The sequence below is a fragment of the Pan paniscus genome, chromosome 4 (assembly GCF_029289425.2).
Source record: "Pan paniscus chromosome 4, NHGRI_mPanPan1-v2.0_pri, whole genome shotgun sequence".
Lineage (NCBI taxonomy): Eukaryota > Metazoa > Chordata > Mammalia > Primates > Hominidae > Pan > Pan paniscus.
In genome coordinates, this window is record NC_073253.2 from 129,573,424 (window position 1) to 129,600,131 (window position 26,708).

Sequence of the window (26,708 nt, forward strand, 5' to 3'; positions counted from 1 at the left end):
ATATATCTTGCATCCGGAAGATTGGCACATTATCTTTTCAGAATATTTCCTCTGAACTAGCACTTCATTTGTACTTACAAAGGCTGATCCAGTGTTCTATAAGGCTGGCTGCTTTAGGATGGTACATGTGATATTGCCAATGAATCCCATGGTCATGAAACTACTCCACACCCTCTTCACTGTAAAGTGGTTGGATGCTATGTTGTGTGGAATTCCATGCCTATGAATTATTCTGTAAGCCCCAGAGAAGCTGAGAATCTTTAGGCAGGAAGTATAAGACCATACTCAGAATAAGTATCTATACCTGGTGAAGATAAAACTCTTGCTCTTTTGGGTTGAAAGAAGTCTGATATACTTGACTTGGCACCAACTAGCTGGTTGGTCTCTTCAGAGAACAGTGCTGTGTTAGGGGTTCAACATTAGTCTCTGCTGCTGTAGTTTTCAGTGTCCAAATCTTCAACCTCATTTCATCAGGCCTGTGAATGATGGTGAATGATGTGTCCTCTGGGTCCTCCCATGATTCTCTGGTTAGATGTCTGGTCTTACATTACACATCTATTCCAGCATGCCTACTTTCCTCAGCCTCTTTATCCTTTCCTGTGCCATCTGTAAGGGCAACTCAGGCCTTTCCATTTCCCTGAGTGTTAGCCACAGCATTTTCCAAGCTTCTAAAAGCCACCTCAGCAGCGAATTTGCCTTATCCCCTAAGGTCCTTGCAAGGGTGTTAAATCCCATGTCCTGAGATAGTACTCCTGAGTAAATTAATTCTTGCTTATCTATGCTTACATTGTAGTCCCCTTGATCAAACACCCTAAAAATCTAATTCCAAGGATACATCCCTGGCTCCTGCTAGTATGCTAGCTAATTCCTGCAATTCTTTTGATATAAGTCTCTTTTCTTCCCTTATCAGGCCCAGCATGTTTTCAACAAAGTTATGCTAGGATTTAGCCTAAGTTATTGACTTGGCAGCCAAAAGTTGGGGCAGCTACTGAGATGAGCACCTGCAGCATCATACAGCAAAATATTAAGTGTTAGTTCTTACAAGGGCTTACAAGCCATCTCTACAAGCCCAGGGAGTGCAAGGGCTGCAGTGCTAGCATTCTTAGGGGCATTCGACAAGATGTCCCCATTCCATGTTTCAGGGTCCCAGGTTATCCCCACTAGGTCCTGACCTTTGTATAATAGGGCTGCTGGGCATTCAAATGTCTCATGTCTCTGAAGTTCTGCAACTCTAACAATTAGATCTTCATCCTATTGCTCACGTGTGTCTGCTCTTCCACTGCAGTACATAAGGAGCTCTTTGTAAGATGATACCACGAAACCATCTGGCTTAGCCATTAACTGCTCAAGAGCTTTCAGTTTCTGATTATCCCACTGCAAGGCATCAATACAACTCAGCAGTAACCAATTCACTCATCTTTGGAGGTAATCTCCTTCCTCCTCCAAAATCTTTCTCTGCCTGCATCATCACACCTTACACAGAACTTCCCTCTACCACATCATTTTCCAGGTTGCCACCTGTGAAATCTTTAGTTGCTGAGCTCCGGTTTATGCTAGTGTCTATCCATGTCCCACGTACCAGTCAGAATGATGTTCTCTTTGCCTGTCAGGAGGTGAGTAAGCCAGTCCCAGATCCCATCTTACTGCCTATTTTCTTGGACCATTCACTGTTGGTACCACTTGTGTTAGCTCAAGTCCCCTAAGAAACAGATGGCAAGAGATTAGTTATACAAGAGATTTACTGGGAGAAATACCTGTGAGAAAACTGGGAAAGGAGCCAGGGGAATCTAGGAAAGGCATCAGACTGTAATGTATGTCTGACCTTTGTGAAGGAAAGAAAAGAAAGGTTGAGTGGAAGCAACTTACACTGCAGTGCATTTCTAAGGAAGTTTGGCGATGCCAGTGAATAATCTTTGAACCAAAATTTTGAGTTTTTCATCTTCCAAGAATGGGCCTTCCTCAGTATCCCTGTGCCTAGTCACTGACTGTAAGCAGCAGCCATGGGAAGATTCCTTAGTATGAACATGGTGATGAACAGGGCCCATAGGTCAAAATTACATTCCCTGCAGTTGGAGGTCTGAGAGGTCTATTTTCATGGCTGCCACAATTGCACAGATTAGTATTCAACCAAAGACTGGAAGGTAACCCATGCAGACTTTTGAGCACCTTCTCTACATAGCTTTTCTCTTCTCTAGTACTCTGCCTTGCAAATTCTGGTCACCTTGGCCTCCCCAAGCTTCTATCCCTACCTCATCAACTCAGCAAAGCTGCCAGGCTCTCCTTGGGTTATGCCATCCTGTGCTGTGGTCCAGAAATTGCCTCTAAGCAAAAAGCCTATGTAATCATAGTGCTCACCTCATTCATTTTCCATCTAGAAGGGACTATGGTCCTGGGTTGGCTGTTGCCCAATGTCTAATGCATTGTTTCAGATACTTTTTTCCATTATCCTAGCTTTTACAAAGGAAGAGTAAGTATCATGCCAGTTGCTCCATCATGGACAGAAGTAAAAGCTCCTCCGTTTTCTGTGGTGTGTGTTTGTTTTAAATTTCATTATTTTTTACTTTTGTCTTATTTATTTCTCTCTGGGTTTAATTTGCTGTTCTTTTACTCACTTCTTGAGATACAAGCTTGGATCACTGATATTAACCTTCCTTCTTTTCTAGCATATGCATTTTACACATTTCCATCCAACCACTGTTTTAACTATATCTCAGAAGTTTTGATATGTCATATTTTCATTATTATTCAGTTTCACATACTTTCTAATATCTATTGTGATCTCTTTTTTGATTAATGGATTACTTAGAAGTGTACTGCTTAATTTCCATTTTCTAATTAGTTTTTATAATTCATTACTACCTTAAGACTATTGTGGTCAGAGAGTACATTCTGAGTGCTTCCAATCTTCTGAAACTTTGTTGAAGCTGGCTTTACTGTCAAATTTTATAAATTCACCTGTATACTTAAAAACAGTGTATATTCTAGCTGGGCATTATGCCTCATGCCTGTAATCCCAGCACTTTGAGAGGCTATAACGAGAGGATCACTTGAGGTGAGGAGTTCAAGACCAGCCTGGGCAACATAGTAAGACCCTGTCTCTACAAAAAAATTTTTAAAAAATAACTGGGCATTGGTGGTGTGTGCTTGTAGTCCTAACTACTTGGGAGGCTGAAGTGGAAGGATTGCTTGAGCCCAGGAATTCAAGGCTACAGTGAGGTGTATGATGATGCCATTGCACTCCAGTCTGGGCATCAAAGTAAGACCCTGTCTCTATAAAAAATTTTTTAAGGCCGGGCACAGTGGCTCATGCCTGTAATCCCAGCACTTTGGGAGGCCGAGGTGGGTGGATCACATGAGGTCAGGAGTTTGAGACCAGCCTGGCCAACATGGTGAAACCCTGTCTCTACTAAAAATACAAAAAATTATCCAGGCATAGTGGTGCATGCCTGTAATCCCAGCTACTCAGGAGACTGAGGCAGGAGAATCACTTGAACCTGGGAGGTGGAGGTTGCAGTGAGCCGAGGTCACACCATTGCACTCCACCCTGGGCAATAAGAATAAAACTCCATCTCAAAAAAAAAATTTTTTTTTAATATATATTCTTATCCTCAGTGCAGTGTTCTATTATGTCAACAGTCAAGTTTATTGTGTTATTTTTATTTTTATGTCTTTACTGATTTATCATGTGCTTGTTTTATCAACTATTCAAAGGTTGTGTTAAATCTACCTTATTAATGTTGAGTTGTCTATATTCTCCTTTTAGTTCTGTCCATTTTTGCCTTATATATTTTGAAACTATGTTATTCAGTGCATACATATTTAGAATTGTTATATCTTCTTGTGAACTGGACTCTATCATTAGAAAATGTCCCTTTCTATCTCTAGTTATTCTTCTTGCCTTAAGAGCTATTCTCTCTGATAATAAACAGCAACACCAGCTTGAGTGCAGTGGTGTGATCTCAGCTCACTGCAACCTCTGCCCCCGGGTTCAAGTGATTCTCTTGCCTCAGCCTCCCAAGTAGCTGGGATTACAGGCATGCGCCACCATACCCAGCTAATTTTTGTATTTTTAGTAGAGATGGGGTTTCACCATGTTGGCCAGGCTGGTCTCCAACTCCCTATCTCAGGTGATCTCCCCACCTTGGCCTCCCAAGATGCTGGGATTACAGGGGTGGGTCATCGCACCCAGCTCCAGCTTTCTTTCAATTATTGTTTGCACACTATATTTTTTCCAACTTTTACTTTGAGCATTTCAGTGTCTTATACTTAAGATATTTTTTATATGCAGCATATAGCTGGGGTTTTTTTAACTTTTCTTTTTAGATTGGAGTCTTACTATGTTGGCCAGGCTGGCCTCGATGCCTAGCCTCAAGCAATCCTCCTGCCTCAGCCTTCTGAGTAGCTGGAATTATAGGCACATGCCACCATACCCAGGTTATAGTTAGATAATTTTTAATCCAATCTGGTAATATTCATCTTCTATTTGGAGTATTTATTCTATTTGTTTTAATGTAATTACTAATACAGTTGGAATTATACTTACCGTCTTTGACTTGAGTTTAATACAAATTACTATTTTAATATTTCCCTGATAATGCTAAAATCTTAGAACACTTTATCTCTACTTACCCTCTCCTTCTTGCTTTATTGGAGTCATGAGTTTTAATTCTACATATATTTTAAGCCCTCGTACTACTATGATTAATCTTTACAGTCAATATTTATTTATATTTACTCACACATTTCCCCCTTTTGTTATTCTTCATTCCCTTCAAATTTCCTGTTTCCATTTGGGACTATTTTCCTTCTGCCTTAAGAACTCTCTTCAGGCCAGGCACAATAGCTCACACCTGTAATCCCAGCACTTTGGAAGGCTGAGGTGGGAGGATCACTTGAGGTCAGGGGTTCGAGACTAGCCTGGTCAACATTGTAAAACCCTGTATGTACCAAAAATAGTAACAATAATAATAGCTGGGTGTGGTGGCAGGTGCCTGTAATTCCAGCTACTTCGGAGGCTGAGGCATGAGAATCACTTGAACCCAGTAGGCGGAGGTTGCAATGAGCCGAGATTGCGCCACTGTAGCCTGGGCAACAGAGCGTCTCAAAAACAAAACAAAACAAAACAAAAAAAAACCTCTCTTCAGCTTTTATCTTAAGGCAGATCTTCTGGCAATAAATTCTTTCTGCTTATATGTTTGCTTAGGGGGAGGTTACAGTGAGCCAAGATCGTGCCATTGCACTCCAGCCCAGGCAACAAGGGTAAAACTGTCTTAAAAAGAAGAAAAGTCTGTATTTTGCCCTCATTTTTGTCACAGAATATATGATTCTCGCTTGGCAGCTATTTTCTTTCAGTACTTCAAAGGTGTCATTTCATTGTCTTCTGGATTTCATCATTTTTGTTGAGATTAGCTCCTTTAAAGGAAACATGACTTCTTGCCTTTTAGATTTTCTTTTTATATTTGAATTAAGCAGTTTCATTATGATGTGCTTAGGTGGGGTTTTCTTTTTTTTTTTTTTGAGACGGAGTCTCACTCAGTCGCCCAGGCTAGAGTGCGGTGGTGCTGTCTCGGCTCACTGCAACCTCTGCCTCCCAGGTTCAAGCAATTTTCCCACCTCAACCTCCCAAGTAGCTGGGATTACAGGTGCACGCCAGCACACCCGGCTAATTTTTTGTATTTTTAGTAGAGATGGGGTCTCACCATGTTGGCTAGGCTGGTCTCACCTGGTCGCAAGTGGTCTGCCCACCTCGGCCTCCCAAAGTGCTGGGGTTACAGGTGTGAGCCACCATGCCCAGCCTAGGTGGGGTTTTCTTTGTATTTTTCCTGCCTGGGGTTCACAGAGCTTCTTAAATACATAAATTTTTGTCTTTCATCAGTTTGGTAGTATTTTTGGACATTCTTTTCAAATATTGCTTCTGCCTTATTTATTTATTTATTTATTTATTTATTTATTTATTTATTTATTTTTGAGATAGAGTCTTGCTCTTTCACCTAGGCTGGAGCGCAGTGGCTCAATCTCGGCTCACTGCAACCTCCACCTCCCGAGTTCAAGCGATTCTTCTGCCTCAGCCTCCCGAGTAGCTGGGACTACAGACACGTGCCACCATGCCTGGCTAACTTTTGTATTTTTAGTAGAGATGGGGTTTCACCATATTGGCCAGGCTGGTCTCGAACTCCTGACCTTGTGATCCACCTGCCTCAGCCTCCCAAAGTGCTGGAATTACAGGCGTGAGCCACCACGCCAGCGCTTCTGCCTTATTTTCTCTCTCCTCTTCTTATGGGAACCTAATTATACTTAGGTTAGATCTTTCCACTCTGTCTTGAAGGGGAAACAAACTATGTGTTCAGACTGTTCATGTCTCTGATGTTGTCACTCCAGCTGTATGAAACTACTAGAAAGCTCTGTTAGTTTCTCTGTACCGTAGTAGGGGCCCTCTTCCAGAGCTAAGTCTGAATTCTCAGTTTTTTTCTTGTTTCAAGAATCAGTCTATATTCCCCAGGAAAAAGCCACTGTAAACCATCAGCTCAACTCTCTGGAATTATCCCCTCAAATCACTATTGCATCATCAGCTCTCTGCCTTTAAACAGAAATTTCTTGCATTTCACCTGGCTTTGGTGGTTCTCAGTGGATGTTTAATTTTGTTGCAAACTATCATATCTAGAAGCATAAGTATCTTACGCCATATGTTTTGAGACTGCATTTTTATTATCATTTTCTATGTATTATTTTATTATCATTTTCTATGTATTATTATATGGAAATTATTATCTAATTTCCATTATTATTTCTTCTTTGACACCTTCGGAAAGTATTTTTTAAAATTTCGTATATATGGGGCCGGGCGCAGTGGCTCACACCTGTAATCCCAGCACTTTGGGAGGCCGAGGTGGGTGGATCACCTGAGGTCAGGAGTTCGAGACCAGCCTCATCAAAATGACTAACCCCTGTCTCTACTAAAAATACAAAAATTAGCTAGGCATCATGGTGCATGCCTGTTATCCCAGCTACTTGGGAGGCTGAAGCAGGAGAATCACTTGAACCCAGGAGGCAGAGGTTGCAGTGAGCCAAGATCATGCCACTGCACTCTAGCCTGGGCAACACAGCAAAACAGTGTCTCAAAAAAAAATCATATAGATGGGTTTATATGGGTTATTTTTCATATTGGGGCAAAGTGTTTTCTTATATATCTATTAAATCAAACTTAAATATTGTGTTATTCAAATCCGTATCCATACTTTTTCTTTGTTCCCCTGTCAGTTACTGAAAGAGAAGTATTAAGAATATCATGCTATGATAATGGATTCTTCAAGTTCTAATGTTCACTAAATTTATGCTTTATATATTTTGGTGCAAAAACTTCTTGGCTTTTATGCCTTCTCAGTGAATTAAATAATCATATGTAGTGTCCCTCTTTATGTACAGTAAGTTTTTTGCTTTATAATTTGTTTTTCCTGATAATATAGAGCCACACTAACTTTTTTCCCTGTTTGCCTGTTATATCTTTTCTAACATATATTTTCACTATTTCTGTGTCCTAATGTATATATATATTTTTTGAGATGGAGTCTCGCTCTGTCGCCCAGGCTGGAGTACAGTGGTTCCACAGCTCACTGCAACCTCCGCCTCCTGGGTTCAAGCAATTCTTCTGCCTCCTCTTTTTGAGGAGTAGGTTTTTTTTCTAATTCACTCTTTACTTAGAGTAACACTTTTTACAGGCTCGACTTCATGCACAGTCTCCAACATAACTTCCAAACTTGCTTACTAGGTTTATCTCCTTCCACCTGGGTGACCTGTTCAAACCAGTGCTCTAAACCACGAGTAACTTTGGGCCTTTGATGAGAGGTTTTACAATTGGAGTTTTTCAGGATATGCAGTATACATTTAATCAGATACCCACCACACATATTTCCAGAAATGAAAAAGTAGATTGCTTTTTCTTTCTTTCTTTCTTTTTTTTTTTGAGATGGAGTCTCGCTCTGTCACCCAGACTGGAGTGCAGTGGCACAATCTCGGCTCACTGCAACCTCTGCCTCCCGGGTTCAGTATTACTGATCATTTTTAATATTATTCCTTAATTCTTCAATAAGTCTCCAAACTACCAAGGTCATTTTGAATTTAAATTATTTGTTCCATACACATTAAGGTACATAATCATATAAAGGCACTGGGGGTTGGGTGATAACAGTTTGACAACTCTAACTTCCAAGAACTAATAGTTTTGTTGATGACACACACAAATTAAGAGGTAACTAGCATCACAAAGCAGGATGTAAAACATAGTATAAACAATGGAATATGGGAACCTAGAAAAAAAGGAGATTGCCTTTCATAGGAAGAGTCCAGGTCACGCAAGGAAGACTACATAAGCTTAAACATGAAAAATTAATACAATTTGGGAGGATCAAAATTTGTTAGAGTAAGTCAAGTAGGCCTGATGGCTGAATGGCTATCAGATACATGGAAGCTGAAAAAATTAAGTTAATGCCAAGTTTCAAGCCAAGGAAAACCATAGTACTACTTTTAAAAACAAGAAAAGCTAAGAGAGAAAGATGGTTTGGGGAGAAATTAATACAGTTTAGATATGGTAAGTGTTTTAGTCTGTTTTCTTGCTGCTGATAAAGACATACCTGAGACTGGACAATTTACAAAAGAAAGAGGTTTATTGGACTTACAGTTGCACATGGCTGGGGAGGCTTCACAATCATGGTGGAAGGCAAGGAGCAGCAAGTCACATCTTACGTGGATGGCAGCATGCAAAGAGAGAGCTTGTGCAGGATAACACCCCCTTGTAATAACCATCAGATCTCATGAGACTTATTATCACAAGAACAGCATGGAAAAAACCTGCCTCCAAGATTCCATTACCTCCCACCAAGTCCTTCCCACAACACATGGGAATTCAAGATGAGATTTGTGTGGGTACACAGCCAAACCATATCATTCCATCCCTGGCCCCTCCCAAATCTCATATCCTCACATTTCAAAATAAATCATGCCCTCCCAACAGTCCCCCAAAGTCTTAACTCATTTCAGCATTAACTCAAAAGTCCACTCAAAAGTCCACTTGCCTTATCTGAGATAAGGCAAGTCCCTTCCGTCTATGAGCCTATAAAATCAAAAGCAAGTTATTTACTTCCTAGATACAATGGAGGTACAGGCATTGGATAAATACAGCCATTCTGAATGGGAGACATTGGTGAAAACAAAGGGGCTACAGGCCCCATGCAAATCCAAAATCCAGCAGAGCAGTCAATTATTAAAGCTCCAAAATGAACTCCTTTGACTTCATGTCTCACATCCAGGTCACACTAATGCAAGAGGTGGGTTCCCATGGTCATGGGAAGCTCCACCTCTATGGCTTTGCAGGGTACAGCCTCCCTCCTGGCTGCTTTCATGGGCTAGCATTGAGTGTCTGCAGCTTTTCCAGGCACACAGTGCAAGCAGTCAGTGAATAGCGGGGGAACCAGCCCCCAATATTTCAACGTAGGTTCTTTTCTATTTTCCCTAAGTGTTGGCCTGTCTGAGAAATAGAGAAAGAGTATAAAAGAGAGAAATTTTACAGCTGGGCCTCCGGGGGTGACATCACCTATTGGTAGGCTCCGTGATGCCCCTTGAGCTGCAAAACCAGCAAGCTTTTATTAGGAATTTCAAAAGGGGAGGGGGATACGAACAGGGAGTAAGTCACAAAGATCACATGCTGGAAAGGGCAATAAAAGATCACAAGGGCAGAGAGGCAGAGCAAGATTACAAGGCCAGGGTGAAATTAGAATTACTGATGAGGTTCCATGTCCTGCTGGGCACACATTGTCATTGATAAACATCTTAACAGGAAACAGAGTTCAAGAGCAGACAACCGTCTGACTAGAATTCGCCAGGCTGGAATTTCCTAATCCTAGCAAGCCTGAGGGCACTGCAGGAGACCAGGGCGTATTTCATCCCTTATCTTCAACCGCACAATACAGATACTCCCAGAGCAGCCATTTTAGAGACCTCCCCCTGGGAAGGCATTCCTTTCCCAGGGTTATTCCTTGCTGGGAAAGAATTAAGCAATATTTCTCCTATTCGCTTTCTGCAAGAAGAGAAATATGACTCTGTTCTGCCTGGCCCCACAGGCAGTCAGACCTTATGGTTATCTCCCTTGTTCCCTGAAAACCACTGTTATCCTATTCTTTTTTAGGATGCCCAGATTTCATATTGTTCAAACACACGTTTTACAAACAATTTGTGCAGTTAACGCAATCATCACAAAGTCCCAAGGCGACATACATCCTCAGTTTACGAAGATGACGGGATTAAGAGATTAAAGACAGGCATAGGAAATTATAAGAGTATTGATTGGGGAAGTGATAAATGTCCATGAAATCTTCACAATTTATGTTCTTCTGCCATGGCTTCAGCTGGTCCCTCCGTTCAGGGCCCCTGACTTCCCGTAACAAGTGAGTCTACCATTCTGGGGTCTGGAGGACAGTGGCCCTATTCTCACAGCTCCACTAGGCGGTGCCCCAGTAGGGACTCTGTGTGGGGGCTCCAACCCCACATTTCCCTTTTGCACTACCCCAGCAGATGTTCTCCATGAGGGCCCCACCCCTGCAGCAAACTTCTTCCTGGACATCCAGGCATTTCCATACATCCTCTGAAATCTTGGCGGAGGTTCCCAAACCCCAATTCTTGACTTCTGTGCACTCACAGGCTCAACGCTACAGGGAAGCTGCCAAGGCTTGGGGCTTGCTCCTCTGAAGCCACAGGCCAAGCTCTACATTGGCCCCCTTCAGCCATGGCTGGAGCAGCTGGGACACAGGGCACCAAGTCCCTTGGCTGCACACAGCATGGGGACCCTGGGCCTTTCCTCCTAGGCCTCTGGGTCTGTAAAGGGAGGGGCTGCCACAAACGTCTCTGACATGTCCTGGAGACATTTTCCCCATTGTCTTGGGGATTAACAGTCAGCTCCTCATTGCTTTTGCAAATTTCTGCATCTGGCTTGAATTTCTCCTCAGAAAATGGGATTTTATTATCTACTGCATTGTCAGGCTGCAAATTTTCTGAACTTTTATGCTCTGCTTCCCTTATAAAACTGAATGCCTTTAATAGCATCCAAGTCACCTCTTGAATGCTTTGCTGCTTAGAAATTTCTTCCACCAGTTGGGTGCGGTGGCTCATGCCTGTAATCCCAGCACTTTGGGAGGCCAAGGCAGGTGGATCATGAGGTCAAGAGATTGAGACCATCCTGGCCAACATGGTGAAACCCTGTCTCCACTAAAAATACAAAAATTAGGTGGGTGTGGTGGCACATGCCTGTAGTCCCAGCTACTCAGGAGGCTGAGGCAGGAGAATCACTTGAACCCAGTAGGCACAGGTTGCAGTGAGCCAAGATCATGCCACTGCACTCCAGACTGGTTATAGAGTGAGACTGTCTCAAAAAAGAAAAACAACAACAACAACAACAAAAAGAAATTTCTTCCACCAGTTACCCTAAATCACCTCTCTCAAGTTCAAAGTTCCACAATCTCTAGTGCAGGGGCAAAATGCTGCCAGTCTCTTTGCTAAAACATAACAAGAGTCACCTTTGCTCCAGTTCCCAACAAGTTCCTCATCTCTATCTGAGACCACCTCAGCTTGGATTTTATTGTCCATATCATGATCAAGCTTCTGGTCAAAGCCATTCAACAAGTCTCTAGGAAGTTCCAAACTTTCCCACATTTTCCTGTCTTCTTCTGAGCTCTCCAAACTGTTCAAACCTCTGCCTGTTACCCAGTTCCAAAGTTGCTTCCACATTTTTGGGTATCTTTTCAGCAATGCCCCACTCTTCTGGTACCAATTCACTGTATTGGTCTGTCTTCATGCCGCTGATAAAGACGTACCTGAGACTGGACAATTTACAAAAGAAAGAGGTTTATTAGACTTACAGTTCCACATGGCTGGGGAGGCTTCACAATCATGGTGGAAGGCAAAGAACAGCAAGTCATGTCTTACATGGATGGCAGCATGCAAAAAGAGAGGGAGCTTGTGCAGGAAAACTCCCCCTTGTAATAACCATCAGATCTCATGAGACTTACTATTATGAGAACAGCAGAGGAAAGACCTGCCCCCATGATTCAATTACCTCCCACCAGGTCCCTCCTACAACACGTGGGAATTCAAGATGAGATTTGTGTGGGGACACAGCCAAACCCTATCAGTAAGGATGAAGAAACAGCAAAATGATAAAGTAGAAACATTTAGCAAACATATAGAGACTGTAGCTTCAGGTAAATGTCTGTGGAAGAACTACAAATTTTGGAGTAATACCCTCAGAGGTGGTAGCCAAGCTATAAGAGTAACATACTTGTCTCAAGGAACAGGGAAGAGTGGAGGCCTTAAGAACTGCCAGGGAAACAGGTAGGAAGATAAATTATCAGTAGAACAGAAAAGCACTTAGAATTAAGAAGAAAATGATGACATGTGACAAAAAAGAAGGAGCGCTTTGAGGAGGAAAAGATGATTCATGGTGTGAAATGTGACACAAAGATCAGGAAAAATAAGGATTTTTAAAAAGTCACTGAATTTGACAATTAGGTGATAACTGGTGCCCATCAAAAGCAAGTTTTTATTACTCTGGTGAAAACAGAACCCTGACTCAATTATTTAATGGAACAAATTTTAATTTTATTCTTCAAGGGGTGTTAAACACAGGAGAGTGTTCCCTATCCTTGTGACTATATTCTGTGTTCCTTCTTCCAAAGGAAAGGTAATGAGTGCCACACAGCAGCAACCCACTGAGCAACCAGTTGTATCCCCTTTCACTTATGACAACTTCACGTGGTCAAAGGACTTAGAGCCAAGACTCCCAATCATCACATGGATGCTACCCAACAGATTTCAAGACCTGGCCAATTGATTGCCAATTCAGCTGCCCCTGCCACTGCCATTGCCATAACCTACTTGTTTGCATGAGTTTTGGTGGCCATGGAGAACCAAATAGGAGCAATCCTATCAGCAGAGGCATATTTGTTGAAAGCCAATGTAGTCCCTCACTTGCACAGGCTGCACCCAAAGCCATGGGAACAGCCCTTCTAATTTTGCCTTTGAAATTTTGTGTTTTCTCCTCAAAAAGCGCCCTCATTTAAAAGTATCAGCTTCCATAAAACCTGGATCTGCCTAAATTAACCAGTAACTCATCTTCTCGACACCTTACCACAGCTATGTTTGTAACTTTACTTTTTTTTTTTTTTTTTTTTTTTGAGATGGCGTTTCACCCTTGTTGCCCAGGCTAGAGTGCAATGGTGCGATCTCAGCTCACCACAAACTCTGCCTCCCAGGTTCAAGTGATTCTCCTGCCTCAGCCTCCTGAGTAGCTGGGATTACAGGCATGTGCCACCACACCCGGCTAATTTTGTATTTTTAGTACAGACAGGGTTTCTCCATGTTGGTCAGGGTGGTCTCGAACTCCTGACCTCAGGTGATCTGCCCGCCTTGGCCTCCCAAAGTGCTGGGATTATAGGCATGAGCCACCAAGCCTGGCCTGTAACTTTACTTTTAAAACTCCACTAACACTCAAAAACTCTGAGAAAATCCAATGTAACCCCAAATGATAAAAGTTGGAAAGTGTTGAGCTAAACTTGCTTTTCTCAGGATGGAAAAGAATTACAGTACTAGTATCTCTTTTTTGACATGGTACAACTCTAACTGGGTCTCCAGAGATTAATTTTCTTCCCAACCACAATAGCAGACACATTATACAGTTCTCTTTTAAAACTGTAAATGCCATGTTTTTTCTTGTATTTAATGAAACACTTTATGCCTGCAGAACAGATAACTCATGCCAACTTTATGCCTAAATAAATGGTGACCAGTGCACAGATACCCTAGGAGTTTCACAGGCAGTATGCAACAAGAGTAGAGGACACTTTCAGACCTAATTTATTCCCAAAGGGAATTAAGTCAGGATAAACTCAGATAACTCACATAACAAAACTTAAAGACCATAATTCTTCATCCTTGAAGAAGACACAGAGACCCAGTGAACTACTAAATTTCATCACTACAAACCCACTGTGTCCTGTGTGTGTTAAACCTTGAGTCCTCACAATATCTCTAGGATAAGCTGTTTTGTCCCCATTATCCAGCTGGGAAAACTGAGGCAGCAAAGCACCAAACAGGTTTCCAATGAAGAGGTGATAAAAGCATCTGCCTTCTAACTCAGGTAATCTGATACTAATCTGGACTCTCATAATATGTGACTTTAAATAAAAATGGAATGTTTGTTCAATAAACTTTTTTTTTAAAAAAAGAACCAGCCTGGCCAATATAGTGAGGCCCTGTCTGTATGAAAAATTTAAAAATGAGCCCAGCATGGTGGTGAACACCTGTACTCCCAGCTATCCAGGAGGCTGAGGCAAGAGGATTGCTTGAGCCCAGGAATTTGAGGCTGCAGTAAGTTATGATCATGTTACTGTAGTTCAGCCTAGACAACAGAGCAAGACCCTGTCTCATTAAAAAAAAAAAAAAGGAAAGAAAAAGAAAAGAAAAAATCCCCAGGAGTTTGCAGGTACACTTTCAATAAATATTCTGATACCATCACATTTTCTATTTGAAAAATAGAGAGAAATTAAAGAAACCAATTTTCCAAACTCAACAACAATCCAAGGAATCCAACAATATTGATGGCAGAATTATTATATAATAAATCCTGTTGTTAAAGTAATTTCATGAGGCATCAGATGCTTTTCACATTATAATAGTACTGTTCAATGTAATAATGAGTAGCCACAAAGAAATTACTCAGAGATGCCCAAGAGTAAATGTTGCCTGAAATGTGTAGAATCTAGGTCTTGGTTTGAAATGTCCCGAGACTTTGGAGTCATTCATCTGAGGAAACCAAATTCCTAGCTTGCACTTTTGTTGCATTTCTCATCTAGGGGATTTAGACCAAAAAGCACAGCTGTATTAGCACCCCGTCTTCATACATTAGTTCGTCCAACAGGAGACCAAATGGCTTGTCCTCTGTTAGAGTCAGAGGGTGACGCCAGCTCTTGAAAATGCTGGACTGTGGGCTCCCTCTGGAGGAGACTATGATAATCTGACTTCGAAGAGAATTTCAGGATCATCCTCACTCTCTTGAGCAAGAGGGGCATACAGACCATGTAACAGCTACTGGAAACAATCAATACAAAGTACTGTTATCCAGAAAATGAAATTAATACTAACATGATACACAGTGCATATTCTACCCCACCGGTAAAATTATATTTCATTCTTCTGTTTTTTTTCCTCAAGTGACTTACTATGTGGAGTGCTTAATAAATCCATTCATTTGTCACAAAGCAAATGTTAATGTGTGCCAATATATGTTATGCATTGTTCTAAGCATGGAGAATACAGCAGTGAACAAGACGTTAAAACTTTGCCTTGGCCAGGCGCAGTGGCTCACACCCGTAATCCCAGCACTTTGGGAGGCTGAGGCAGGCAAATCACAAGGTCAAGAGATCAAGACCCTCCTGGCCAACATGGTGAAACCCCATCTCTACTAAAAATACAAAAATTAGCTGGGCATGGTGGCAAATGCCTGTAATCCGAGGTACTCGGGAGGCTGAGGCAGGAGAATCGCTTGAACCAGGGAGTCGGGAAGTTGCAGTGAGCCGAGATTGCACCACTGTACTACAGACTGGTGACAGAGTGAGACTCTGTCTCAAAAAAAAAAAAAAAAAAAAAAAAAAAAAAGGGTTTGTCTTGAACTGGAAGGAGGTGAAGAAAGAAATCGTGTAGATGCATGAGGAAAGAGATTTTCTAGGCAAAGGAAACAGCAAGAGCAAAGTTTCTAAGGCAGAAGCATAACCATTGTGCTGCAGGAATTGTAAAGGGGCCAGTGGGCCTGGAACAGAGTGAGCAATAGGGAGGAAAATAACCAATGGTGTCAAAGAAGGGGAGAGGCATACTGTGTAGGGCTGTGTAAGTTATTGTGATGTCTGTGGCTTTTACTCTGAGTGAAGTGGGAAGCCATGAGGGTTTTGGGCAGAGCAATGACATCATCTGATTTAAGTTTTTTTTTTTTAATTTTTTTGTAGAGATGGGGTCTTGCTATATTGCCCAGGCTGATCTCAAACTCCTGGCCTCAAGGGATCCTTTTACCTCAGCCTCCCAAAGTGTTGGGATTATAAGTGTGAGCCACCACACACAATCTGACTTAAATTTTATTAAGAACACCCAGGCAGTGCATTGAAACTGAAGAAACTGAAGAACAAGAAACTGAAGGTTGAACAGAAGTGAAGGCAGGAGATCAGTTAGGAGACTTCTACAAAATCCAGACAAGAGATGTTGTGAATAGCAGTGAAGGGGTATAAGGTGGTCAAATCCTGGAAATATTTTGAAAATAGAGCTGAAAGGATGATGTAGGGTATAAGAAAAGAGAGGAGTTGAGGATTACTCCAAGATTTTTCTCTTGAGCAATTAGAAGAATGGAGTTACCCTTAACTAACATGCAGAAAACACTCAAGGAAGCATATGGAGTGAGGAAGAGATCAGGACTTTAATTTTGGATATGTTAAGTTTGAGATACCTATTATATATTTTAATATAGCTGTTGAATGGGTAATTGGAAATCTGAGTTTGGAGTTTGTGGGTGAAGTCCAGGCTGGAAGGAGAGATTTCAGAATCATCAGCATATAAATGGTATTCAAGGTTATGTGTCTGGATAAAATTACCCGGGGAATATAGACAAAAAAGAGAAGAGGTCTAAGAAGTGAACCCAAATGTGTGAACTACGAAAACATCATATCTCTTGCTTTCCCATTGTTTACAGATTCATCAAACTATTATTAAGAGAAACTAACCAGGCTGGGGACAGTGGCTTACGCCTGTAATCCCAGCACTCTGGGAGGCTGAGGCAGGCAGATAGATCACCTGAGGTCAGGAGTTCGAGACGAGCCTGGACAATATGGTGAAACCTCGTCTCTACTAAAAATACAAAAGTAGCTGGGCATGGTGGCGTACACCTGTAATCCCAGCTACTTGGGAGGCTGAGACAGGAGAATCGCTTGAACCTGGGAGGCAGAGGTTGCAGTGAGCCAAGATCATGCCATTGCACTCCAGCCTGGGTGACAGAGCGAGACTCTGTCTCAAAAAAAAAAAAAAAGGAACTCTTTAACTGAGCTTCTAGTGATAGCCATGTTGGAGTAACATGTATCAGCTTTACCTTAAATAATAATAAAACTGTATAAAATATATAAAACAACTGTTTTCAGGCATGTGATAACAGGTAAGGGTCAATTTTATCAGAAATATTATAGCTCTAAATATATATGCAGCTAATAATAGAGCTTCAAAATACATAAAGCAACTGATGAAAAGAGCAACAGACAAATCCACGATTATAACTGAGGATTTCAACAGTCTTCCCTCAGTAATTGATTCAAAAAGTAAACTGAAAATCAGTAAAGATATGATATTTAAATGCACCATCAACCAACTTGACCTAATTGACATTTATGGAATGCTACACCCATTTTCAGCAGAATATACATTCTTCTCAAGTACAAATATCCACTAAGATAGACCATATGCTAGGATATTACACAAGAATCAATGGATTTAGAAGGATTAACATAATATAGAGTATATTCTCTGACCACATTGAAATTGAATTAAAAATCAGTAACAGAAAGATATTTGGAACACCTCCAAATAGATGGTAATTAAAAACAGATTTCTAAATAAATGGATCAAATAAAAAATAAAAAAGAAAGTTGGGAAATACTTTCACTGATGATAGGATAACAACATTTAAATTTGTAGGAAGCAGCTATAAAAGGAAATTTAAAGTTTTAAATGCTCATATTAGAAAAGAAAGGTCTCAAATCAATGACCGCAGCCTCCACCCTCAGAAGCTAGAAAAAGAAGAGCAAATTAAAACCAAAATAAATAGAAAGAAGAAATAATAAATATAAGAACATAACTCAATAAAATAGAAAACAAACAATAGAAATAATAAAACAAAAAGCAGTTCTTTGAAAAGATTAGCAAAGTTGATAAACCTCTATCTAGACTTACCAATAAAAAAAAGGAAGAGAGAAAACACAAATTATCAATAACAGGAATGATAAAGGGAACATCACCATAGATCCACCAACTTAAAAATGATAACAAAGGAAAATATTAAACAATTTTATGCCAATACAACCAGCAACTTAGTTGGGATGAATCTATTCCTTGAAAGAAGCAAACAAACGGATACAAGGAAGAAAAGAAAATCTGAATATCTCTATTAAATAAATGTAAGGAAATTAAATTTGTATATTGAGATCCTTTCACAGCGAAAACTCCAGGCCCTGTTGGCCTCACTGCCAATTTCTTTTTTTTTTTTTTTTTTTTTTTTTTGAGACGGAGTTTCACTCTTTTTGCCCAGGCTGGAGTGCAATGGCATGATCTCGGCTCACCACAACCTCTGCCTCCCAGGTTCAAGCAGTTCTCCTGCCTCAGCCTCCCAGGTAGCTGGGATTACAGGCATGCGCCACCACGCCCAGCTAATTTTGTATTTTTAGTAGGCACGGGGTTTCTCCATGTTGGTCAGGCTGGTCTCAAACTCCCAATGTCAGGTGATCTGCCCGCCTCGGCCTCCCAAAATGCTGGGATTACAGGTGTGAGCCACCACGCCTGGCCTCTCACTGCCAATTTCTAACAAACATTTAAGGAGGAAATAAAATCAATCCTACACAAATTCAGGAAATGGGGGAGTGCTGGGGGGCAGGAGAATACTTCCTAATTCATTTTATAAGCAACATTAACAAAGATAATAAAACTAGACAAGGACAATACAAGAAAAAAATGAACCAAAATCCTTCATTAATATAGATGCCAAAATCCTTAATAAAATATTAACCATTTCAGTGCTTTGGAAGGCCGAGGTGGGAGGATCACTTGAGGCCAGGAGTTCAAGACCAACTGGGGCAACATAGCAAGACCCTGACTCTACAAAAATAAAATTTAAATATTAGCTGGATATGGCGGTGTACACCTGTAGTCCTAGCTACTTGGGAGGCTGAGTTGGGAGGACGGCTTGAGCCCAGGAGTTCAAGGCTGCAGTGAGCTATGATTGTGCCACTGCATTCCAGCCTGGGTGGCAGAGTAAGAACTTGTCTCTACAAAAAAAATTTTTTTTAATAAAATAGGCCAGGTACAGTGATTCAGCCTATAATCCCAGCCTTTGAGAGGCTTAAGCAGAAGGACAGCTTGAGGCCAGGAGTTTAAGACCAGCTTGGACAACAAAGCAAGACTCCATCTCAACAAAAATAAGAAAATGAAAATTAGCTGGGCATGGAGCACATGGCTGCAGTGACTACTTGGGAGACTGAGGTGGGAGGATTGCTTGAGCCTAGGAGTTCAAGATTACAGTGAGCTATAATCACACTGCTGCACTCCGGCCTGGGCCACAGAGTAAGACTCTGTCTCGAAAAAATTAATGAAATAAAATATTTATCAATTGAATCCAATAATACATAAAAAGAATCAAATGGATTTTAATCCCAGGAATGTAGGGTTGGTTTAACATTCAAATTTCAATTAATATAATTCACATTAACAGAATGAAGGAGGAAAATCATAAGACCATCTAAGTAGATGAAGAAAGGGCATTTGACAAAATTCAACACCCATTCATGGTAAAGACTCTCAGGAAACTAGAAGAGAGGGAACTTTCCTCAATCTAATAAAAGTAATCTACATAAGACCTATAGCTAGCATCATACTTAATGGAATAAAAATGCTTTCCCTCTGCTACAGGAAAAAAGCAAATGTCCACTGTCATGACTTCTGCTCAAAATTGTATCACAAATACCAGCCAGTGCAATAAGGCAAGAAAAAGTAACACAGGCATAAACACTGGAAAAGAAAAAGCGAAACTATTATTATCGGCAGATGTCATGATTGCCTATATAGGAAGGCATCCTATATAGGCCAATTTATATAGGAAATCCTAAGAATAAACAAAGAAGATGAAGGAGAAGAAGAAAGGAAGGTAGGAAGGAAGGAAGGGAGGGAGTCAGGAGAGAAAGAAGGAAAAACAGAAACTTACCAGAACTAATAAGTGAATTTAGCAAGGTCTCAGGATACAAGATCAACACAGAAAAACAAATTGTACTTCTGTATATTAGCAACAAATAACTGGAAGATGAGATTTTAAAAAGCAATACCATTTACAGCAGCATCAAAAACCAAAATATATAAAAATAAATTTAACAAATGATGTATCAGATTGCTACAGAAAACTATAAAATATTGAGGAGGAAAATTAGAGAAGATCTAAATAAAGAGTTTGTATCATGCTCGTGAATTGGAAGACTTGATTTTTTTTTCTTTTTTCTTTTCTTTTTTTTTTTTTTTTGAGATGGGGTCTCAGTCTGTTGCCTAGGCTGGAGTGAAGTGGCGCAATCTCGGTTCACTGCAACCTCCACCTCCTGGGTTCAAGCAATTATCCTGCCTCAGCCTCCCAAGTAGCTGGGATTACAGGTGCCTGCCACCACATACAGCTAATTTTTTAAATTTTTAGTAGAGACAGTGTTTCACCATGTTGGCCAGGCTGCTTTCAACTCCTGACCTCAAGTGATCTGCCTGCCTCGGCCTCCTGAAATGCCAGGATGACAGGTGCGAGCCACCATGCCTGGCCTTGATATTGTTAAGATATCCATTCTCAAATTGATGTATAGATTTAAAACAATCCCATCAAAATTCCAGTAGGCATTTTTGTAGAAATTGACTCCTGAAAATGGACAATCTTTGACATTGGAGTAAGGATCAACAAATATATAAATACAACAGGCAATCAGCAGATTTATACCTGTTGAACCTACCACAGGAATAACTCTTGATTTCCCTAGAGGAGCAATTACTTTTGCACCAACCTAATAGTTGCTGAGGCCACCAGGGAGTCTGTTAGAAAGGTATATTATGTATAATGTCCTCAGCTATCAATTCTAATCAAGCTTTTTTGAGATTAACAGAGATCACAATATTATAATAAGTTATGTTTTCCTTTGTTTTTCATGTTTCTTTAGTAAATATAAAATGAGGTAGAGTCCTGGTAAAACACCAGTTAATCCAATTTTATTATTTTTTGAAGAACAGGAAGATTCAGAATTTTGGTAGTGCTGGGTTGTACATTGTATACTTTATGAAATAGAACAAGTCTGTACCACATAGAAGGCATTATCAGATGGAACCAGGAAACTAGAAGAATGCTGACAATTTTTTATTTTTTATTTTTTTAGATGGAGTCTCGCTCTGATGCCCAGGCTGGAGTGCAGTGGCACAATCTCAGATCACTGCAACCTCCACTTTCCGGGTTCACGCCATTCTCCTGCCTCAGCCTCCCAAGTAGCTGGGACGACAGGTGCCCACCACCACACCCAGCTAATTTTTTGTATTTTTTAGTAGAGACGGGGTTTCACCATGTTAGCCAGGATGGTCTCAATCTCCTGACCTCGTGATCCGCCTGCCTCGGCCTCCCAAAGTGCTGGGATTACAGGCGTGAGCCACCGCACCCAGCTGAGTGCTGACAATTATTTAAGAGAATATGTCATCCAAAAGACCACCAAGATGGCTAAATAGTAGAAAAAAGGAATTTTATTGGTGATACCAGTTTGCAAACCAGGAAAAGACAATCTCCAGCATGGACTGAAGGTGCTTTCTCTTCAAAGAGGAAAACAGCAGGTTGGGTTTTATGCTTTACACGGCCTGTACAACACAAGAGAGTCATACATATTCAGCAGATTTGCAGGGAAAGTTTTACATATTTGTGAGAGGAACAGAGCACATGTGCAATGGGCAAACACATATAAATATAATATACATCCCATGTTCACTTTGGAATGGGACTTTAAGCATTAAGATGAGGTAGAATTTGTCTCTTTACATCAAAAGGTGAACTATAAGACATAAAGACAGTTTGTGCAGCCTCTATAAACTGGCTGAAACTTACTTAAGGTCTATAGTTGCTTATCAGGAAAGAATGTTTGCGTCAAGGTGTGCTGGCTCATGCTTGTAATCCCAAAACTTTGGGAGGCCAAGGTGAAAGGACTGCTTGAGGTCAGGAGTTCAAGACCAGCCTGGGCAGCAGAACAAGACCCTGTCTCTACACACACACAAACACACACACACACACACACAGACACACGCACACACACACACGGATCTCTGTTCATTCAGAGGTGTAGTAGTCTAGGTTGTAAATCAGGATTAGGAATTTGCCTGACAGCTCCTGTTGTTAGGGAGTTTAGGAAGAGTGTGGTTTTTCTTTTTCTTTTCTTTCTTTTTTTTTTTTTTTTTGAGACTTGGTCTCACTCTTGTCTTCCAGGCTGGAGTGCAGTGGCCCCATCCAGCTCACTGCAACCTCTGCCTCCCGGGTTCAAGCGATTCTCCTGCCTCAGGCTCCCGAGTAGCTGGGATTACAGGCGTGCACCACCACACCTGGCTAATTTTTGTATTTTTACTAGAGACAGGGTTTTGCCATGTTGGTCAGGCTGGTTTCGAAGTCCTGACCTCAGGTGATCCGCCTGCCTTGGCCTCCCAAAGTGCTGGGATTTTAGGCGTGAGCCACCGTGCCCAGCAAGAGTGTGATTTTTCTTACAGCCTAGGAATTTAGAAAGTTGTCATGCGAGCTGAGCCCTAAACCCTCAACCCAGAGGTAATTTTTGTTTCCTTAACGTTAGGGTCCATCTTAGTTGATAAAGCGGCATCTATTTTGGTTCCTCAGATCACAGATAAAACAATTTAACATTTGAATACCACATTATTTTTAAATATTTTATAAACATTATATATTTTCTTTATTTTTAGACCAGAGATGCTGCTAAATTATAAATAAGTGCTTTCATTGCTGACCAACAGAACATATTTTTAACCATGTAATGTAATGAATAGTTTTTTCTTTCTTTTTTTTTTTTTGAGACGGAGTTTCACTCTCGTTGCCCAGGCTGGAGTGCAATGGCACGATCTCGGCTCACCACAACCTCCGCCTCCCGGGTTCAAGCGATTCTCGTGCTTCAGCCTCAGTAGCTGGGATTACAGGCATGTGCCACCACGCCCGGCTAATTTTTGTATTATCAGTAGAGATGGGGTTTCTCCATGTTGGTCAGGCTGGTCTCAAACTCCCGACCTCAGGTGATCTGCCCACCTCAGCCTCCCAAAGTGCTGGATTACAGGCGTGAGCCACTGTGCCCAACCATGAATAGCTTGTGTGTGTGTGTGTGTGTGTGTGTGTGTGTGTGTGTGTGTGTTTTGAGACAGAGCCTCGCTCTTATCTCCCAGGCTGGAGTGCAATGGCATGATCTTGGCTCTCTGCAACCTTGGCCTCCCGGATTCAAGCGATTCTCCTGTCTCAGCCTCCTGAGTAGCTGGGATTACAGCTGTGCACCACCACACCCAGCTAATTTTTGAATTTTTAGTAGAGATGGTGTTTCACCGTGTTGGTCAGGCTGGTTTCGAACTCCTGACCTCAAGTGATCCGCCTGCCTCAGCCTCCCAAAGTGTTGGGATTACAGGCATGAGCCATCGCACCCAGCCATGAACAGCTTTTAAAACAACGGCTCAAATATTTTATTAAGAACTCATTTAAAGAGGCCTGTGTGTTATAGGAGATAACTGACTCGAGGTTATGTGGCTACAAGAAGGCAGAAATCATTAAGTATAAGTACAGTTTGTATCATGTCACGGCTTGTGTTATCCACTCAGTAATCATGGCAAAAAAAAGAAGTAGGCAGAGAAGAGATGACTTTATAATTCCAAATCAAATTATCACATCAACAGAGTCTTAAAAGGGAAAAGAAAACAGTAAATGTTTTGCTAACAAAAAAAGCTGGATGATGCTCATGCACATGGATGGCTGTCTTAACAACAACTCACATCACATTTCTATTGTAGATAAATAAAACGGGAAGAGTTGTCATCTTGTATTTTTTGGACTATTTAAAAGAAAAGACACTACCAGAAAAAAAACCTGTTTCTCTTCAAATTCTTCCCCTCACAATGGCCATCTCCACCCTAAAATTAGAAACCAAGCTAGTAAGAATCAGGGACTGGAATGTAAATATATGCTACCAAAACTCTGACTTTATTAATGCTAAATTACATGTAAATTACTAAATTATAAACATGCTAGTCAAGCCAAAAGATTTGCTTCAATGCCTTGCTCAACTTCCATCTTTTTTTTTGCGGGGGGCAGCGGGATGGAGTCTCGCTCTGTTGCTCAGGCTGGAGTGCAGTGGCGTGATCTCGGCTCACTACAACCTCCGCCTCCCGGGTTCAAGTAATTCTCCTGCCTCCACCTCTGAGTAGCTGGGATTACAGGTGCACGCCACAATGTCCGGCTAATTTTTTGCATTTTTAGTAGAGATGGGGTTTCACCATGCTGGCCAGACTGGTCCCGAACTCCTGGCCTCATGATCCACCTGCCTCGGCCACCCAAAGTGCTGGGATTACAGGCGCGAGCCACCATGCCCCACCAATTTCCATCCTTTTAAACAATCTTCATGATATGTTTAAATGCTGCTCCAGAAAGTTCAGTGTAAAGCCAAACCCATGTTACATGGTTATCAAGTATATTTGTTTGCTCAGAAATGTTTGGTGTTCCCAGACATCAGGATCTTACTTTATCACATATTTAGAAACTTTTCCTTCTGTAATTATAAAGCCCTAAACCAATGCTAAGAATGACCACTCATCAAGTATGATTGAAATAATAGGTGATCAAATAAAATTATATGACTAAATGTAAGCTGCAATTTTATTAGGATGTACCAGTCAGGTAGTTTTTATAAATTCATGTTCAAATTAAGAAAACATGAATAATTTAAAGATTAATAAATTTAAAAACAAATTTAGGTGAATGTACATATAACTAACAGGATTTACGATATACCTGTAAAATTATCTAGTTAGCATTTTTGTGTATGTAACATTAATAAAAAGGATTTTTTAAAAACCATACAGTGATTCTGGGATTCCCTGAATTTTCAGCTGCTGCATTTTCTACTCTACATCTGGCAAGTTCTTCTTCCTTTCAGTTTGTGCATTTCCTGTATTCTAAAAAGTAAATAGAAACAGGTCTTTAATTGAGGACATGGTGAGTCTTTGGCTAAGGAAATACAGCCAGAGATAAATACTTGTACTTTGCCCCTATGGGTTGTTTCATAAGGTACAGGGAAACTATTTAGCAATGTATTCCTTATCATTATCATCCAACAAAACAAAAGGTGGCCTTTGTATGGACTCTTTTCTCTCTTGCCTAACTCACTCATTCCCAGTAATTTAGTCTCTCTCTGGTTATAGAACCTATTCAATGCATGCACCCACATTTGAGATAGCTGAAAGAGTTTAAAAAGTAAACCTGGCAGGGCGTGGTGGCTCACACCTGTAATCCCAGCACTTTGGGAGGCCGAGGCAGGCAGATTACCTGAGGTCAGGAGTTCGAGACCAGCCTGGACAACATGGTGAAACCCCGTCTCTACTCAAAATACAAAAATTAGCCAGGCATGGTGGCGGGCACCTGTAATCCCAGCTACTCAGGAGGCTGAGACAGGAAAATTGCTTGAACCCAGGAGGTGGAGGTTGCAGTGAGCTAAGATCACACCACTGTACTCCAGCCTAGGTGGCAGAGTGAGACTCTGTCTCAATAAATAAATAAATAAATAATAAAAAATAAAGTAAACCTGAGAAGTGCTTGGATCTGATTGTATAATTCGAAAACCAAGTCAATACAGAGCCAAGAATAGAAAAAATAACTAGCAATTCCCTATCTTATGTTTTTAAAAATATGTCATATTCTTTCATGCTCTAAAATAAACTACAGGCTCAAAATTTAAGAAATGTTCTTAATTCTGACATTTATTAAAACCAGTTGTACTGGCCTTTTATGCAATTTCAGTCACTTGTCAGAGCTGCATTTGAATAAGCAGTACAAATAAACTATAATCAACACTGATGACTTCATTTTTTCTGGAGTTCTATATCATATGAACAAGAAGATGTTTTCCCTCCTTAATTTATTATTTATCCTAAAAATCACAGAAGGGTCTTTTTTTCCTGCAGAGTTCCTTTTTTCCTGGACTAGAAAGTAATTTTAGTTCCTGGGGACTCTCACAGGACAATGGGATAAACACATGAGGCACATTAATAGTCTGCCTACCTCAGGAGCCCTAACTCACCCAATGATTGAAAAAATGTGCAAATGGTATGCTGTGCAACGTGCTGTGACATGAGTATGTCACCCAAATTTAAAAGTTTAAAGCCACCTTATTACTTTTTATAATGAACTGAAAGATGACTATTAATGGATTTTTTTTTTTTTTTTTTAAACGGAGTTTCACTCTTGTTGTCTAGGCTGGAGTGCAATGGTTTGATCTCGGCTCACTGCGCAACCTCCGCCTCCCAGGTTCAAGCAATTCTCCTGCCTCAGCCTCCCGAGTAGCTGGGATTACAGGCATGAGCCACCACACCCAGCTAATTTTTGTATTTTTAGTAGAGACAGGGTTTCACCACATTGGCCAGGCTGGTCTTGAACTCCTGACTTCAGGTGATCCACCCTCTTCAGCCTCCCAAAGTGCTGGGATTACAGGTGTGAGCCACTGTGCCCGGCCTAATGGCATTCTTGTTCTACAACATTTCTTCTCTGCAAAGTGGACTGTGGAGTTCTTAACAAGCTCTAGGCCAAGACTAAAGAGATAGCCCTAAATGTCACAGTGAGAATA

At 41.0% G+C, this 26,708-nt stretch overlaps 1 protein-coding gene across 29 annotated transcripts in view; it reads right to left on the reverse strand.

Annotated features, from left to right (window-relative positions):
- Window positions 1-26,708, reverse strand: part of CDKL3 (cyclin dependent kinase like 3) — a 134,802-nt gene that overhangs the window by 38,573 nt on the left and 69,521 nt on the right. For 10 of the 29 annotated variants that reach the window (XM_055112683.1, XM_055112681.1, XM_055112672.1 and 7 more), the window contains one exon: window positions 21,574-21,699. The exons of 5 other annotated variants lie outside the window; for them this stretch is intronic. In XM_055112683.1, the coding sequence (XP_054968658.1) occupies window positions 21,691-21,699 (9 nt within the window). In that variant the 3' untranslated portion in view covers window positions 21,574-21,690. 14 more of the 29 variants (XM_034960509.2, XM_055112660.1, XM_055112663.1 and 11 more) reach the window with 5 other exon arrangements.